General features: G+C 42.2%; 1 protein-coding gene across 1 annotated transcript in view; it reads left to right on the top strand.

The window, feature by feature from the left end:
• LOC306920176 (nuclear factor of activated T-cells, cytoplasmic 3-like) overlaps positions 1 to 19,666 on the top strand; it is a 141,852-nt gene that overhangs the window by 46,029 nt on the left and 76,157 nt on the right. The window contains 1 exon segment of the mRNA XM_079496836.1: positions 10,100 to 10,262. Within this exon segment, the coding sequence (XP_079352962.1) occupies positions 10,100 to 10,262 (163 nt within the window).

Raw genomic sequence — 19,666 nt, 5'->3', positions numbered from 1 at the left:
TTACCAGAAGTTGGTGGAAAGGGGGGGGGGGGGTGTTGCGGTGTTGGGAAGTAGAAGTGGGTTATACGGGTGGGTTGTGACCGAAGCGGGACACCCCCCAACCCACCACACACACACACACACACACACACACACACACACGCACGCACACACACACACACACAGTACAGTGACGGACATCCGAGAAAGGTTGCGCTATTTCAGGCCACAGGTCGCCACACGTTGCCACCAAAACCCGCCACCACCCCCTCCTCACTCCCCCGCCACACAGCTCACGTTTCTCTCTGACCTGCCCCCTCCTCCTGTCCACCGCACTTGTTACCGTGGCAGCCACGCCAAGCCAAGCGCTTCCTGGGTCCAGGGGCTTATGTCACTGGTTCTCAAAGTGGAGCCCATCAGGGACCCCTAGGGTTCCCCGAGAGGGGGTTCCTCCAGGTGGTCCCCTGCAAAAAGTGTTTTTTTTAAAAATGGTTTGAGATTCCTGACAGTTTTCTGAAAAACCTTATGTTTCTGTATCAGTGGTTCTCAATATTTCATGTCAAGAACCCCAAAAAATAAAATGATATGTAATATGCCTCCGCCCCCCCTCAAAATATGTTCTTCCAGGGACCCCCCAGAAGCAAAGATTTGAGTTAAAATGTTCACTCTGTAAGTCTGTAATAATAAGATTTGAGGCACATTTCCACGATTTTTCAAAAATAGCAGATCTACAAGTTCATAGCGCGGCACTCGGTGCCGCGCTATGAACTTGTAGATCTGCTATTTTTCAATAGTTAAAACACCAAAAGGGGTTCCCGCCCAAAATGGGTTAATATAGTGTTCTATAAAAACTGTTTTATCACTTTTTTGACCCTATTTTATGCTTGGGCTATTCAAAAAAATACCACATCTACAAGCTCAACGTGGCGCTTTGTGAGCTTGTAGATCTGATATTTTTTGAAGGTCTTTGGAGAATCTTGAAAGATTATGAAAGATGTAGAATGATTTGAACATGCTTAACCCATTTTGGGCGGGAACCCCTTTTGGTGTTTTAAACATTATGTTATAATTTAGCTGTAGGTCTGCTATTTTTGAAAAATCGTGAAGATGTGCCTCAAATTTGGAATATATTATATTCAGAACGAACATTTTTTAACTCAAATCTTTGCTTCTGGACCCCCATCTGGAACAACATATTTTCAGATGGGGGTCAGAGGCCAATTACAGATCATTTTTGGGGTCCTTGACATGAAATATTGAGTGATATAGACCTAGAAACATAGGTATTTCAGAAAACTGTCAGGATTTAGAAGACATTTTTTTTAAAGGAGCATTCAGTGATTTGGAGAAAAAAACGGTCCACCCGGTAACAAGATGTGCACATGCACACGCTCTACAGTGGGGGAAGTACAACAGACCAACAGCACGTGCACCAATGCCCGCCCCACTCGATCATGATTGGAGGAAGGCCCCTCTCATCCTGATTGGATGAACGCTTTGCCACCCAAAGCCCAAACCGAAACTAGGGTTTTTTGACCCCAGGGGCTCACTGGGGACAGGGAGGAACTCCTTATATGGTCAGCACACTTTATAGTAGGGAGGATTATCTAAAAAATAAGAAAAAATAAGTGATATTTGAATTAAGTGAAATCACTGAATAAACCTTTAAGGTCTAAATGGGTTAACTGGGGGTCCCTCCCTGGCACTAGATCTTTTGGGGGGTTTGAGTTTGAGAAACCCCCATGTCACGGCTCTGCTGAGAGGAAAGAATGGGATACTACCGTTAAGCATGTTTTAACCCAGTTTGACCTGAGATCAGATTCTAAAAATGTCTTCTACATCCTAACACTTTTCTGAAAAAGCTGTGTTTCTATGTCAGTGGTTCTTCGATTTTTTCAAAAATAGCAGACCTACAAGCTCGTAGCGCGCCACTCGGTGGCGCGCTATGAGCTTGTAGATCTGCTATTTTTCAATAGCTAAAGCATAACATAATGCTAACACCAAAAGGGGTTCCCGCCAAAATGGGTTAATTTACACTATACTGATGTATATTTAGTCGGTCCCTATTGGGGACAATTTTGCAACATTAGCAACATTTTATAAACGTTTTCAAGAATAGCAAAAATGGCAGATTTTACAAGCTCGGTGCAATATGACACATTGTGAACTTGTTTTTTTTTTTTAGAGAGAATCTTTCTCTGGTTTTGAGAAAGAAACACTCATGGTGGGAGTTATACGGTACTACGTTTTGTTTTTTACCCAGAACATATAGATGTATTCTAAGCTGGATGTCAAGATATGTTTAATAAATTATATATTTAAAAAAATCACACCCGTGAAGTAAGTGGTGCAACTCCGTGTGGGGTCCCGGGGGGACACACCCACCCACCCACCCAGCCAGCCAGCCAGCCAGCCAACAGCCAGCTACGCAGCCACCCACACACATAGTCACTTAAGGAAGTGGTTGCACCACTTAAAAATGAAAAGAGCAACAACAAAACAAGTGATGGGAGTTTCCCATGCTAAGTGCACTACACTGTCTATACAGCCCAAAGGGACTGCAGGCCTTCATGTAACCAGCAGATACAACTAAATTGTCATCTTCATAACCTATACCTTTATAAATGTATTTGAAGCCACAAAAGCTGCGTTCAGCAGCAACAGGAAAAAAAACACACGTTTCTCTCCTGCTCCAGAAATCCGTCTCTCGTCTTGTATGGTTACGTGGTTCTTAAGCAGACCTTGTATGAACTGAAGGGCTCACACTGCAAGCGTCAGTGTGACTGATGGGGAGGGGGGGGGGGGGGGGGGGGGGGTCTCGGATAGCCAGCCACTGATGGACACTTGGAAAGGGACGATTTGAACTTGTCAAACGTGTTCTCTTTCTTTCTTTCTTTCTTTCTTTCTTTCTTTCTTCTTCTTCTTCTTCTTCTTCTTCTTCTTCTTCTTCTTCTTCTTCTTCTTCTTCTTCTTCTTCTTCTTCTTCTTCTTCTTCTTCTTCTTCTTCTTCTTCTTCTTCTTCTTCTTCTTCTTCTTCTTCGTCTTCTTCTTCTTCTTCTTCTTCTTCTTCTTCTTCTTCCTTCTTCTTCTTCTTCTTCTTCTTCTTCTTCTTCTTCTTCTTCGTCTTCTTCTTCTTCTTCTTCTTCTTCTTCTTCTTCTTCTTCTTCTTCTTCTTCTTCTTCTTCTTCTTTCCAGTTCATGTTAACCCATTCAGGCCTGACGTCGAAATAAAAAAACGTTCGCTCTGAAAGAATATATATTCAAAGATTTGTGCCGCATTTTCACGATTTAAAAAAAATAGCAGACCTACAAGCTCGTAGCGCGCCACTCGGTGGCTTAGTTAAAACCCCAAAAGGGGTTCCCGCCCAGAATGGGTTAAAATGTACAGATAGCTAAAAAAAGAAGAAGAAGAAGAATAAAAAAAACATGGCATGGTGCATAAGGCTGACCTTATTGTACATTGTGATGTAAGGACTGTAAGCAACGCAGCTGCAGCTAATCAAATTCATAATGGGTGTGTTAAGGGTGACTTATACTTAGTCATGTGCAGGTGTGATGCACAACCAACCAAGTACTGTATAAATCAGGCATTCTATGTGTGTGTGTCTATATTATGCATTGTGACAATAGTGTTGATGACTATTGGCTATGCTTGCACATTGTACACCCATGGCTCTAGGCACATCTTAAACCTAACAGCCATTATTAATTTAATTAGCTGCCGCTTCATTGCTTACTTAAACTGGCATGTTTTTAATCTGCTGTTGGAAAAACAAACTACAAAAAGATGTTGTTTTTCATGCCCCTCGAAGACTTGTCTTATACTTTGGCCTACGATGGTGTCCCGCTGTGATACGATATATATATCGTATCGTGATACATATCTGTGACCAGATTTGACTGAGAGCCTGCCATCGCGCAAATTCCAGCTTTTCACCAGAGGAGAAAAACCTTTTTTTTCTTAAAAAAAAAAAAAAAGTTAATAGCACAGGCAGACTCTTCACATACTAGAGCATGTCTGAAATAAGTGTCAGAGCTGAAATCGACATGTAAATATTAAATAAATGCTTAAACATGTAGCTAGGTGTAATGTTAGAGACCACAGAAGTGAACCTTTCAAGCCTGTTTTCTCAACTCACTGTTTTCTGCAAGACATTACTCTATAAGCCATATCTCCAAAACTGGTGGGTCAAACTGAACAACCAATATTGTCAATTTGAAGCTATGATTCCCTGCTTTCATATGACGTGAAAAAACGAAAATTCAAAAAACTCCAATGGCAGTCTCTCAGTCAAATTTAGTCACATCTATCGTGAGATTGCAAGCAATATCCACCACTAGTGTTGGAGGTGAGGTAAAAACCACAGTATTAACACAGACAGGAGGTTTGTCTCCTGGCCTGTGAGACAGCACAGCACATACAGTACAGTACTTCCAACGGCCTCCAGGGATGTGTCATATCTGAGTCATGACATGCACGCACACACCTGGCTGCACATCTGTGCAAATATCTTTTGTGCTTGTGCCCTGTACACACACACACACACACACACACACACGCACGCACGCGCACACGCACACGCACACACACACACAGCATTCTGCTGTGCTGATAAAAAGCAGGGTCCTCTCTAAGTGTTAGCAAACACCTGGATGACACACATAGTGTAGTGTTTGTGCTAACCCCACACAACACCGCCCCACACACAGTGTGTGGCCGCTACCCAACACAACGACACTCGGCTCCATGAGCTCATGAATAATGCAGCAGCAGACAGAGCGTACAGTGTACTGTAGCTTGCATTATACAGTGCATTTAGTAGGTCTGTGTGTTACATTAATTGGAGCTATTTGTTAACTAGGCTAAACCAAACCAAACTTAGCTAAAGGCTAAACAGTAGTAGTAGTAGTAGTAGTTCTCTCACTCGGTACAGCTGATCATTAGTAAAAATGCACATATCGTCGCTGTATACGATGCGAACCTTGTGTGTTCAAAACCTGTTACTTTTCAGGAGACGAGAACCTGAGCTCCGATGAAGATGATAGTTAATATTTAGTCACAAGCTCTTGTTAATGCTCTTGTAGACTAGAAAAAACATTGGGAGCTTAATGCATATTGGCTATTTTCACTACTTTTGCGTTGTTGTTGTTGTTGTTTTTTTAACAGTTTGCAGATTGTACAGAGGTATGCTTTAAAACCCATTCTGGGCGGTGAACCCCTTTTGGTGTTTTAACTAAGCATTATGTTATACTTTAGCTATTGAAAAATAGCAGATCTACAAGCTCATAGCGCACCACCGAGTGGCGCGCTATGAGCTCGTAGGTCTGCTATTTTTTTTAAATCGTGAAAATGCGGCACACATCTTTGAATATATATTCTTTCAGAATACTTTTTTTTTTATTTCGACGTCAGGCCATAAAAGATTGTTAAAAGGATAACACAGAAACAAAGCCCTAGGGACTTGTTTCCATTTCATTGTCATATAATAACGCATAACGTTTCTGCCTTGTGTATAGTGTAGTGTATCTTCTTGTTGCATTGTTACTGGAGATACTATTCCTACGACACTGCTGTATAGGGCCCCATACGCATGCAATGTACATTGTTTTTGGGAGTGACTTATTTTGTGTCAAGTTTGGTTGCGGTTTGGAGAAGCAGTGTGCCTGTGCCTTCCCCCCCAACCGCCCCTGATTTGGCCCTTAATTGGGAGCCACACATTGACCCTGATGTGGCTATTCTGATGAACAGTGTTTGGTGCGGATCGGAGTAACGGTTGCGCCTCACAAGTCTATGGATGTTATTTTTGTGACGTCCACCGTCGGTCCCCCCCACCCACCTATATCCTATAGCCCAGGGGTGCCCAAAAGGTAGATCGCAATCTACCAGTAGATCACAAAGGCTGTGCAGGTAGATCACATGACATGCCCCTAAAACATATATAATTTAAATTAAAAAATATATAATTTGGCATCTGACTTGATTGATTGACATGAAAAATGACCTATTAAGCCACAATGGAATATTTGTTTTCAAGAGTGTTGAGCACAGACATCAGTAGCATTACAAAGTTAGACATACAAAAACTATTTCCATTTCGCCCCCTCAGGTACATATATGTTTTTACTTTTACTATATCAGCAATGAGATCATACTTCTTTGTGGGTAGATCTTGTTGAGCTGGTCATTTTTAAAGTAGCTCTTAAGTAAAAAAAGTCTGGGCACCCCTGCTATAGCCCATAGTCTAGGCCACTGGTTCTCAAACCTTTTAACCCATTTTGGGCGGGAACCCCTTTTGGTGTTTATAGCATTATGTTACACTTTAGCTATTGCCGCGCTATGAACTTGTACTGTATGTCTGCTATTTTTGACAAATCGTGAAAATGTGCCTCAAATCTTTGAATATTTATTCTTTCAGAGTCTCAGTCTTTAATCTTTGCTTCTGGTGGGGGGGTCCCTGGAACAACATATTTTCAGATGGGGGTCGACGGCCAATTACATATATTTGTTGGGGTCCTTGACACGAGATATTGAGAACCACTGATACAGAAACATGAGGTTTTTCAGAAAAAATTACATTTTAAAAAGACATGTTTTAAATTTCGACGTCAGGCCTAAATGGGTTTTAATCTCAAGGACCTCTGTAACTCCATAAAAATGGAATGGGTCCATTTGGTTCCATTTGTACCAACTGGAAGTGGCTAAACACTCCCAACAGAGCAGAGAAACAGTTTCTCTTTGGAGAGAGGTACTGCAGTGTTTTATTTTGGAGTGCAGCTGTTCAAATATGATTGTGGAGTCGACTACACAGATAAAAAAGAGAAGAAGGAAAAACACACAACACTGGCACGTGCACGTGCGTACAGGCTTACACACACACATGCACGCACGCACGCACGCACGCATGCACGCACGCACGCTAGCCGCTAGGGCATTCACTTCTAGTCATTTTTACTAGTTGACTAGTTGCCTAGTTTACTAGTCGACTAGTCGACTGTTTAAGTACCTATTATGTTCATTTTGGAAATAAATATTTGTACATTTAAAAACTGTGTACATTGATGACTATAACTAGTAGTCAACTAGTACCAACACGGTCGACTAGTGGATTTACTATAGTCGACTAGTTGAATAGTCGACTAGTGCTTCACCCATTTTGGGTGGGAACACCTTTTGGTGTTAGCATTATGTTATGCTTTAGCTATTGAAAAATAGCAGATCTACAAGCTCATAGCGCGCCACCGAGTGGCGCGCTACGAGCTTGTAGGTCTGCTATTTTTGAAAAATCAAAGAACGACTGACATAGAAACATAGCTTTTTCAGAAAACTGTCAGGATGTAGAAGACATTTTTAGAATCTGATCTCAGGTCAAAATGGGTTAATGCACACACGCACACACACACACACACTCATCCACTCGATGATCAATCAACGCTTCATGCAGTGCAGCCAGTCACTCGGCCCTCATAGTGACCAGATGAAGCAGATAGTTTCATGGTAGAAAAGTCCCTCTTGAAAATGATTCACCGGATAACTCTTAACATGTACCTATTACAAGTGTTACTGTCCCCAGAGGAAGGTTAATGTATGTATGTGGCCATTCCCATGATTGACTGCTGTCTGCTGAGACCACTGGGCTGGCTTTGCCACACACATGCAAAGACCCTCCTTTTTATAAAAGGTTACTATACTGCCTATTTTCACTTTTCAAATCTCGTCGCTGGCAGGTAGAAGCGTTTATACTTTTCATTGGTTCAATTCTTTTGCTAGTTTTGTGTGACACTGTAGTATGGCATTAACCCATTTAAGCCTGACGTCAAAATTTTCAAAATGTCTTCAAAATCCTGACAGTTTTCTGAAAAACCTCATGTTTCTGGTGCTCAATATTTCATGTCAAGGACCCCAAAAACTATATGTAATTGGCCTCCGACCCCATCTGAAAATATGTTGTTCCAGGGACCTCCCCCAGAAGCAAAGATTTGAGTTAAAATGTTCACTCTGTAATAATATATATTCAAAGATTTGAGGCACATTTTCACGATTTTTCAAAGTGCCGCGCTATGAGCTTGTAGATCTGCTATTTTTCAATAGCTAAAGCATAACATAATGCTTTAAAACACCAAAAGGGGTTCCCGCCCAAAATGGGTTAATTTAGAGATAGATATAAATATTGAGTTATTATGAGGATTCTGCCTGATTTTTTTTTTAAGGTGGATCGCTAATTTCATTCAATCAGGAGAGAGAACATCAGCTTAAAATGTTAGTGTTTAAAGAGACAGGGAGACCAATGTTACTGAACAAACATAGCGATATTTACTATCAGAATATAGATCAATGTAACACTTAACCCATTTTGGGCGGGAACCCCTTTTGGTGTTAGCATTATGTTATGCTAACACCATGCTAACACGCATGCTAACACGCTCATAGCGCGGCACCGAGTGCCACGCTATGAGCTTGTAGATCTGCTATTTTTGAAAAATCGAAGAACGACTGACATAGAAACATAGCTTTTTCCGAAAACTGTCAGGATTTAGAAGACATTTTTAGAATCTGATCTTGTGTCAAAATGGGTTAATAAATTAATATCACTTTCAACTGCTCCAGTGAGAATTACCGTTATTGGAATAACATGAAAATGTCACTGTTCTTTTTCTATGATTTTTTTTACAAAAGTGTTGTTTAACCATTTTTGTACTCACCTTCGCTCTCCACACAATTTCTGCTCACAATGGGGGGAAACTAATTATTTCCATCTGCTAGTCCCATGACATAGCCCCAGGCTTTATTGTACTTTGTTTTTTCTTGCTTGTCTGACGCACGCTTGATGATGTCAACAAGTGTGTTGATCAACACTTCAACAGTGACTGTACGACACATACTGTACACTGCATCACTTTATAGCACTGGTTTTCAACCATTCTCATTTCAAGGCCCATTATTTGTGCATTTGAGCCCACGGACCATTATTTGATGAGAATTTGCCTCTCAGACCCAAAACTTAAGAATATTCTGACCACAATTCCATGCTGTGTTGATGCTGGTACCATAACCAAAATAACAATTCTTCTACATTCTCTAATTGTGTAGACATCTTGTAAATTAAGTAATGCAGATGTTTTGACAATAATTGAAGAGTGTCAAATGAAACCCTTCCAGGTCCATTTGTTTTCATTTTACGCTCTCAAGAGTTAAAGATCTATAAAAGGTCCATTTGGTTACCAACTTTTCCATAATTTAGCTGCTGACCACCTGGAACCCCCTCAAGGACCACTGGTGGTCCCTGGACCACTGGTTGAAAACCACTGCTTTATAGAGTTGTGTATGTTTTGTATAGCTGTCAGTGTGAACACAGCATACTTAGGCCTGACTCACACCTTTACAACAGATTGATGTATAGCTGATGCATGAGACTTGTTGACTGATTCAAGCTCGCAATTCATTTCCAATGGGAGTCACATGGTTTGACACAACATTTTTGTTGTATGAGGGGGAGGGGGGAGGGGGCAGTCGAAACACAGCCGAAAGCCGTGTCAAACCATGTGACTCCCATTGGAAATGAATTGCGAGCTTGCATCAGTCAACAAGTCTCATGCATCAGCTATACAACAATCTGTTGTGCAGGTGTGAGTGAAGCCATAGGATCTTCACAGCTACTGATTACCACAAGCGTGTGTGTGTGTGTGTGTGTGTGTGTGTGTGTGTATGTGTGTGTGTGTGTGTGTGTGTGTGTGTATGTGTGTGTGTGTGTGTGTGTGTGTGTGTGTGCGTGTCTGCGTGTCTGCGTGTCTGCATGCGTGCGTGCGTGCGTGAGTGTGTGCGTGAGTGTGTGCGTGGCGTGGCGTGCGGCTCAGGGGTAGAGTGGCTGGATGGTAACCGCAAAGTTGCCTGTTCGAATCCGGGCTCCCCCAGAGTTAGTGTTGAAGTGTCCTTGAGCAAGACACTGAACCCCAAATTCCTCCTGATGTGCAGGTTGGTGCCTTGCATGGTTTCCGCCGCCATCGGTGTATGAATGTGTGTGTGAATGGGTGAATGTAATGCACAATCTATGTAAAGCGCCTTGGATAAAGGGGCTATATAAATGCACCATTTACCATTTATTTTACCATTTGTTCCCTCCAGGACATCGTCGCTGCCCCCCTTAGACTGGCCGCTACCCAGCCAGTTTGGCCAGTACGAGCTAAAGATCGAGGTGCACCCCAAGGCTCACCATCGGGCCCACTACGAGACGGAGGGCAGCCGAGGAGCCGTGAAGGCATCGTCTGGCGGCCATCCCATCGTCAAGGTAAACGACCTTAATGATGATTAGCTTCAGCTCTGTGGGTCTTCCTCCTCCTCCTTCTGTTTGTAAAGCTGCAAAATCTCTTGCTGAATTTCCCCCACCAGAGACGAAATGTTTTTATAATCGTCATGGGGAAAAAAAGTTGTTGTTTTTGAGTGGTGCAACCACTCCCTTACGGAGTTATGTGTGTGGGTGGCTGGCTGGGTATGAGCACGAAAACAGCATGGTTGTTTTTCACCACCTGTGCGCAACCTAGCACACACACGCACATATTAACTGTATATATGATGATTTCAGGTGTGCCAGTACAGTACAGTGACAGTACAGTACAGTACAGTAGAGGGTACAGTAGAGGGACCGGCACACAGTAACTCAAGTCATTTCTCAACCGTTTCGGACGTGGGGCGGCTCGCCGGAACCGGGCCGGCACCCTGGGTGCTTTCCTGTGGGTCTGGAACTCCCCCCTCCCCCCACACCCCCAGGAACCCCCACACGGAGTAGCACCACTCACTTCACACGGGTGTGATTTTTTTATTTATTTTTTCGTTTCACACTAAACCCAAGCGTTTAGGACGGTTCTAAACACTTATTTGTAACACTTTTTAAACGTGTCACGGTGTTTAGATTATAAACAGAAGAACATGTTTGAATGCCATGAATGCCATGACGAATGCCATGATTGCATAACTAAATTCAGGAATGTAGACAGACACTATAGTTCTGTCTCCGCCTCGGCAGGTTCTGTGTTCTGTCGCTATGGGTCGGCGGCAGGTTTCAACGACAGGCTGGCATTGCTGTTGCCAGCCAGGGTGTTCTTATTGCTGGTGGTGGTTTCATTGTGAACAAGTAGCCTAAAAGCAGAGTACAGTACCGTATGCATACCCTACCTGGCAGGTGAAAACAAGCCACCAGATTAGCGTTTGAATGCCTGACAACTTCCTTTGTAAACAAACGGACATCGGCAGTGTCACCGATGTCATAAGGTAAGCTATATAATCCACCATAGGGAAGGATCAGATTACCAGAGATGTTGTGTTAATGAAGCGGCTTGTTAACACGATGCTCACCTTGCACTACTCCTGATGGGGACCCGGTGTCCGCAGTACACCCATCGCATTAATGACATAACCGCAGCCCTCGACACCCTGGCAACCACGGAGCAGTTAAACGGTGCATCGGGACTCTTGACCACAAGATGACCTGAACCACCACCTACGTAACACAATGGTGTCAGTGGGTTGTATGGCAACGCTTGCCTTGATTGACAGGCTATACTATTTATGTTTAGGACAGTGGTTCTCAAACCTTTGCATGTCAAGGAAACCCCAAAAATGTACGTGTATTTGGTCCACGGACACCCATTTGAAAAGGTTTTGCCACGGACCCCCAGAAGAGAAGATTTAACCCATTATGGGCGGGAACCCCTTTTGGTGTTTTAACTAAGCATTATGTTATACTTTAGCTATTGAAAAATAGCAGATCTACAAGCTCATAGCGTGCCACCGAGTGGCGCGCTACGAGCTTGTAGATCTGCTATTTTTGAAAAATCGTAAAAAATGCGGCACAAATCTTTGAATATATATTATTTCAGAGCGAACGTTTTTATTTATTTTGACACCAGGCCTAAATGGGTTAATACAAATAAAAGATCAAAATGATTAAAAAAAATTCCAACATTTTTGGATGTTTTTCCAAAATCTTACAAGCTTGTAGAGCTTGTAGATCTGCCATGTTTGAATAGCCCAACGTACCTATCTTCCACCACACACAGTATAGGTCAAGCTTCAGTCAGACTGGGAGGTTGTGTCACCGTAGCCATGGTCATCTCCTCCTGTGTCACCTGATAGCAGCAGCTGAGGTGAGCCCTGGTGGTGAGCCAGTGTACTGCTGTACTGTTCAACCAGGCCCGGGAGTCCAGCCAAGTGAATATTTCATGGCTTTTTAGCGGCTACAGTTACACTGGTTCCTTTGTAAAAAAATGATGGACATGGAAGGAGAAGGCCTTCATCTTCACTGTGCGGTAGGTAGGTATATGGACATGATGTGAGGTGACAGTCAATAATGGCGGATCTTTAGAATCAACATCGATTGATCCATCATGAACAATGGAGGCCACGTCCGGTCTGCAAGCATATATATACACTTCACTGCACTGGTGTGATACACTTGTTTTTAATACTTTGTTTGTTTGTTAGTTTTTCATACACACGCACGCACGCACGCACGCACGCACGCACGCACGCACGCACGCACGTGTGCACACGCACACGCACACGCACACACTCAGCATTCACCAAATAACTTTAAAGAGAAGAAAAGTACAGTAGACAGTGTCTCGGTTTCACTGATATATTTTTGAAAACTTAAAAACTTGTTTTGCTTTGATGTTATAGAAACATAAAATAGCACACACACATGTTCAATTATTTGTCAGTGCAAAGTAATACTTAAACACAAACAAACACAAAAAAAATTGTAAAGACAAAAACAAAAATCTTTGGCCACAATACAATGGTCTTAAACTTGAGCACTTCACCCATTCTGGACGGGAACCCCTTTTGGTGTTTTAACTAAGCATCATGTTATACTTTAGCTATTGAAAAATAGCAGATCTACAAGCTCATAGCGCTACGAGCTTGTAGGTCTGCTATTTTTGAAAAATCGTAAAAATGCGGCACAAATCTTTGAATATATATTCTTTCAGAGCGAACGTTTTTTTTATTTCGACGTTTCGAGTTGTCAAATGCTCTGAAATGACCCCACACAAATCACGATTGCATGGGTATATCCAGCGTTGCTGCACAGAAACATGACAAGCGTGCCCAGTTTCCCTGCTGTCCACAGCCTGCTGCCAGAGGGCGAGTGCTGGAAGCAGATTATCATTTCTTATTTTTGAGTGGTACAACCACTCCAAGGAACAGCAATGTCTGTGTTAACCTATGTGACTATATGTTTGTGTGTGGCTCATGTGTGACTTATGAGTACCAGTAGGGGCAAAAGTGGCGCTGTTGTGCCAGAAACAGAGAGAGAGACCCTTGAATAACCCATTTTGACCTGAGATCAGATTATAAAAATGTCTTCTATATCTTGACAGTTTTCTGAAAAAGCTATGTTTCTATGTCAGTCGTCAGTCATTTTTCAAAAATAGCAGACCTACAAGCTCATAGCGCGCCACTCGGTGGTGCGCTATGAGCTTGTAGATCTGCTATTTTTCAATAGCTAAAGCATAACATAATGCTAACACCAAAAGGGGTTCCCGCCCAAAATGGGATAAGACAAACATTACAATTCCATAGACTTGGCTGCCAGATGACATCATGTCTGAAAGCCAGACAATAGTCCCTATGGCCGGGGGACTGATGCGCTTGATCTGAGTACCTTAAAAAGCAGATCCAAATTCATCGCCAAACCATAATAAACATTATATTCAATAAATATCTATTCCATCCATTCTTGAGTTGTCCTGACTGAAGTGTAAGTTATTTGTCATAATCTGCCCCCCATGCACCTTTTGTTTACGAAGCCTAAAGGACAAACAGAAATGAGAAGGAAATATCACAGCGTCTAGTCAGAACCACGGTCCAACTTCAGACAGCTCTTATACTGTAGTGTAGGCAGTTCTATTCAGGCCCATTTTCTGCGTTTACACTCTTGAAGCCAAGTTAACCCATTCTGGGCGGGAACCCCTTTTGGTGTTTTAAACATTATGTTATACTTTAGCTATTGAAAAATAGCAGATCTACAAGCTCATAGCGCGCCACCGAGTGCCGCGCTATGAACTTGTAGGTCTGCTATTTTTGAAAAATCATGAAAATGTGCCTCAAATCTTTGAATATATATTATTTCAGAGTTTCATTTTTGACAACAGTCAACCTATACTCAGTACTCTACAGACTTTCTAGAAGTTTACTCGAGTTAAAAGTTAAATAATTTGGAAATGTACTCGAGTAAGAGTAATAAGTATCAAAAAAATCTAATACTCATGTAAAGTACAAATCCTCAGAATCAGTACTTAAGTACAGTACTTAAGTACATTTACTCAGTTACTGTTCACCTCTGAGTGCTGCGTATACCGAAAATAGCCGCTCTACAAGCTCACAACTTTGTCACGAATCTGCAACAGATTTTAAGCTTGTATAGATCGCTCAACTACTGCATAAATTGGACGGGAACCCCTTTTGGTGTTTTAACTAAGCATTATGTTATGCTTTAGCTATTGAAAAATAGCAGATCTACAAGCTCATAGCGCGCCACCGAGTGGCGCGCTACGAGCTTGTAGATCTGCTATTTTTGAAAAATCGTAAAAATGCGGCACAAATCTTTGAATATATATTCTTTCATAGCAAACGTTTTTTTTATTTCGACGTCAGGCCTAAATGGGTTGAGCTGTCAACTGCTCAGCACATCTATATTCTGTGCATTGAGGTTATGAGTTCCAGTTAGGTTCAGTGCTCAGCTGATCGTCTATGAGAGCCACACAGTACATACACATTGAAAGCAGCACCTTTTGAACAACTCTGGAATAAGCATGGATTTATGCAAACATGTCCATGTAAAATAAACTATTAAAATGAAGCATGTAAATAGACGGTCAGTCAGCTATCCAGTCCTAGAGCCAGATGGCTTCTAAATTAACTTGGCTTCAAGAGTGTAAACGCAGGAAAATGGGCCTGAATAGAACTGCCTACACTACAGTATAAGGGCCGATTCATACTCCTATTTTACCGCTGTAGTGCCGAAATTATTTCGGCTCGTCAGAAATTTTCAGTAGCACCGAACGTCACATTGTAGGCTCTACACTAGAGCCGAACCCACTTTTATTCGGCTCTAAAATAGTAGTATGAATCGGCCCTAAGAGTAAGAGCTGTCTGAAGTTGGACCGTGGTTCTGACTAGACGCTGTGATATTTCCTTCTCATTTCTGTTTGTCCTTTAGGCTTCGTACACAAAAGGTGCACAGGGCAGATTATGACAAATAACTATACACTTCAGTCAGGACAACTCAAGAATGGATGGAATAGATATTTATTGAATATAATGTTTATTATGGTTTGGCGATGAATTTGGATCTGCTTTTTAGTAGAGATGTCCCGATACTGTATCGGTATCGGGAAAAGTATCGGATCGGCCCTTATTTGTCATATCGGGTCATATCGGTATCGGTGAAAATGCCAGTCTAACCACAGATCCGACACAGGGGTAATGGGTTGACACTATGGCAGGTAAATTAAATGTTGGGACATGTGGAATTTGCTTTGGAGTTGCCCAAACTGCAAGTGCATATTTGAGTGAGGAGTCTGCTATAAACACAACACGATATATATAGCTATAAACACAACATGAAATCACAACACTGGTATCGGTATTCGGTATCGCTATCGGCTAACACAGAAATTGAGGTATCGGGATCGGATCGGAAGCGAAAAAAGTCGGAACATCCCTACTTTTTAGGTACTCGGATCAAGCGCATCAGTCCCCCGGCCATAGGGACTCCGAATCCCCCTGTACCTAAAACAGTAGATCCAAAACGACAGGTGGTAGCTGAGGTGGAGGAGGAGGGTGAGCAGCAACGTTTGTATATACAGCAGCGCAGCAGATATAGCAGCAGCAGACAAGCAAGCAGGAGGAAGGCCTGACTCACACCTTCGCATCTAGCATACAACATTGTTGGATGCTAGATGCATGAGACTTGTTTACTGATGCAAGCTCGCAATGCATTTCCAACGGAAGTCACATGGTTTGACACAACATTTGTGTCGTACGGCTTTCGGCTGTGTTTCGACTGCCCCCCACCCCCTCATACAACACAAATGTTGTGTCAAACCACGTGACTCCCATTGGAAATGAATTGCGAGCTTGCATCAGTAAACAAGTCTCATGCATCAGCTATACATCAATCTGTTGTGCACGTGTGAGTCAGGCCGAAGAGCGCAAACAAACCTTACAGTTTATGTAGCCGCCGGTATGAAGATGGAGTGAGTGTGTGATTGGCTGAGTGAATCATGTGGATGAGAGCGGTGTGATGCTGAGGCGGCCCCAATTAACGGCCCGGCAGCGACTGTCACTGAGTTCACTGAGTTCACTGACTGAACTTGCTCTGCATGTCTGTGACATCATGTCTGTGACATCATGTCTGTGACATCATGTCTGTGACATCATGTCTGTGACAGGCTGCCATGCTCATTTACTTGATACATGAACGGTGGAAATGGCCGATCTACAAGCTCAAAATGCATCACACGTAGGCATGTAACTATATATCGTATATCGATATATATATCGATATTAATCCCGACGATATGAATCGATTCATTGAAATTAAAAAATCGATTTACATTTTCATTTTTTATTTTATTTTTATTTTTTTTGGGGGGGGGGGGGCTAGTGTGTGATGTGAAATGTGAGCTTTAGTCATATTCCATCATATTCAAGTGCTTTTGGAGAGAAATGATAGTCACTCTCAGTAGTAGAGCACTGTAGAGGGGAGCTGTGTGTGTGTCTGTGTCTGTGCCCAGGTGATGATGGTCGTTGATACTCATCAAGGAAGGCAATTATGTTTCTGCACTGTCAAAAGTAATGCTACTTTTTTGCAATGTAGTTAAATAAAAAAATTAAAAAAACGGTATTTAAAAAAATATATGTATATTTTTTTTAATATCGTGAAAAATCGTATCGTGAACTTCATATCGTGATACGAATCATATCGTGAGTTGAGTGAATCGTTACATGCCTATAATCACACGTTTTGAGATTTTCACTACTTTTGAGTTTGAAAATATATGAGCATTTTTTCAACATGGACATGATTATCCCATTTTGGGCGGGAACCCCTTTTGGTGTTTTAACATTATGTTATAATTTAGCTATTGAAAAATAGCAGATCTACAAGCTCATAGCGCGCCACCGAGTGGCGCGCTACGAGCTTGTAGGTCTGCTATTTTTAGAAAAATCGTGAAAATATTTATTTCAGAAAACTGGAGGATTTAGAAGGATTTTTTTTTACATTTCGAGGTCAGGCCTAAATGGGTTATATAATGCGATTATCTCCAATAAATGTGATTAGGTGCTTATGTAATTATTGCTGACAGGCCCTCGTTGTGTAGGCAGTATAGTACCAGTCTCATGCACCGTGGGTTCATTGCAGGCGCTGACCTGAAGTCACTCCAGGGTAAAAGCCATAAACCTACTTTTCCACTCCCATGTACTAGAGGAACTCTTTTTGGCTCGAGTCCAACAGAACATATTTAGAACGGGGGCAGCTTGAACAGCATGGATGGTGTTGGCTATGCGCCGATCTGCACCACTATAGCACGCTCGTGTTGAAATGTCTTTTAAAGGTCAAATCACAGAAAGTCGTCGTGAAATACTGAGGAAACCCGGACCGTTATACTATAGCCAGTGGTGGAAGACGTGCTCAGATTATTTACTTGAGTAAAAGTTAGCAATTCCACGATAAATATAAATAAATACACAAAGTCAAAGTCCTGTATTGAAAGTTTGGCTTGAGTATAAAAGTACAAAGATATTGACATCAAAATATACTTACTAGTAGCAAAGTACTAACATATAAACAAAAATATCAAACCTTTTTTTGGAAATTAGCTGATCTGCCATCTCACTAGTTTTTGGGATTGGCTATTTACTAATAGTGGAAGTTAAAACCCATTCTGGGCGGGAACCCCTTTTGGTGTTTTAACTAAGCATTATGTTATACTTTAGCTATTGAAAAATAGCTAAAGTATGTGGCGCGCTACGAGCTTGTAGGTCTGCTATTTTTGAAAAATCGTGAAAATGCGGCACAAATCTTTGAATATATATTCTTTCAGAATACTTTTTGGGTTTAAACGTAGGGCTTAAAGCTGCACTATATAACTCTCCTCTTCTACCCCGGATTTGACCCCGGTGTCCTGCCCAAGTGCTGAAATTCTTACCATTCAAGCTAACAGAACCTGCCTGCTTGCTCAGGGGATACATTCATATCTTGACCATCAGGTCAACATTCGTGTCAGATCCCGTGTCTAGGTGAGACATGACCTTTGACATGATCTAAATGTCTCAATAGAAGATACCCAAATACAATCATCCCAATTGTATAAGTTATATTGTATTATACCATACTCAGATTGGACAACATTTTAATTTATATTTATTCATTAAAAACAGTTTCATAGTGCTGCTTTAGGCCTCACTCACACGGTCGCAACAGATTGCTGTATGCTTGTTGTATACAAAGGGTGTGACACAGCTTGCCCCAATGCATTTCCAATGGGAGTCACATGGTTTGACACAACATTTGTGTTGTATGAGGGGGAGGGGCGCAGTCGAAACACAGCCGAAAGCCATACAACAGCTTGTAGTCCAAAATGTGGACTACAAACCATGTGACTTCCATTGGAAATGCATTGGGGCGGCCATGACACTCACAACAATCATACAACAAGCATGCATCAATGTTGTATGCTAGATCGAAAGGTGTGAGTGAGGCCTGAGTTGCGGTGTGCAAGAGAAGGATAAGTATTAACTAATGAAAATTCTCAATGAAAGTAAAAGTACTGTGAAAACACAGTACTTGAGTAAATCTACTTATCTACTTTACAGCAATGGGAGCGGCGGCCCTGCAGCCTCGACTCTCCTGAGTCAGTCCAGTCATGCATGGGCCTGCTCTCATCTCCCCCTCGCCCTGCCAATCATTAACCCGTTCTGACCTGGGATCAGATTCTAAAAATGTCTTCTACATCTTGACAGTTTTCTGAAAAAGCTATGTTTCTGTGTCGTTCTTCGATTTTTCAAAAATAGCAGACCTACAAGCTCATAGCGCGCCACTCGGTGGCGCGCTATGAGCTTGTAGATCTGCTATTTTTCAATAGCTAAAGCATAACATAATGCTAACACCAAAAGAGGTTCCCGCACATAATGGGTTAACCGTTTCGACCGCAGTTAGCCCCAGATTCTACGCCGGCCATGTGTGACGATGCATAATTTAGCTGTCAAATTTGAGCAGCCAGGCATTGGACGCGCCTGCCCTCATTCCCTCAACCCCCAGAGGGGGAATTGTTTGGCTATATAGGATTAGTTCCCCACACATTGTGTGTCTCGCAGCTCAGGCAAAGAAGTGGAGGGTTTTTAAAGATGTTTGACTGTTGCCATCGCAGCTTAGGGTTAGTAAGCTGTGACTTATTATGAGTGGCCTGTTATGGGGAAGCTGTTTGGTCAGATCGGTGGTCCTGTCGAGGACAGACCCCCCCAAATTCATGTGTCTGGCAACGTACGGACACCCTTCTGAAAATATTCTGTGCCAGGGACCCCCATCCCGAGCAACGTATGCCACATTTTTCAATTTTCTGCAAGATTGTTAAGAATATAGCAGCAGATCTACAAGCTCACAACTTGTCACATCCCCGACATATA

The sequence above is a fragment of the Electrona antarctica genome (assembly GCF_951216825.1).
Source record: "Electrona antarctica genome assembly, chromosome: 3".
NCBI lineage: Eukaryota > Metazoa > Chordata > Actinopteri > Myctophiformes > Myctophidae > Electrona > Electrona antarctica.
This window is presented reverse-complemented; position numbering and strand designations above follow the sequence as displayed.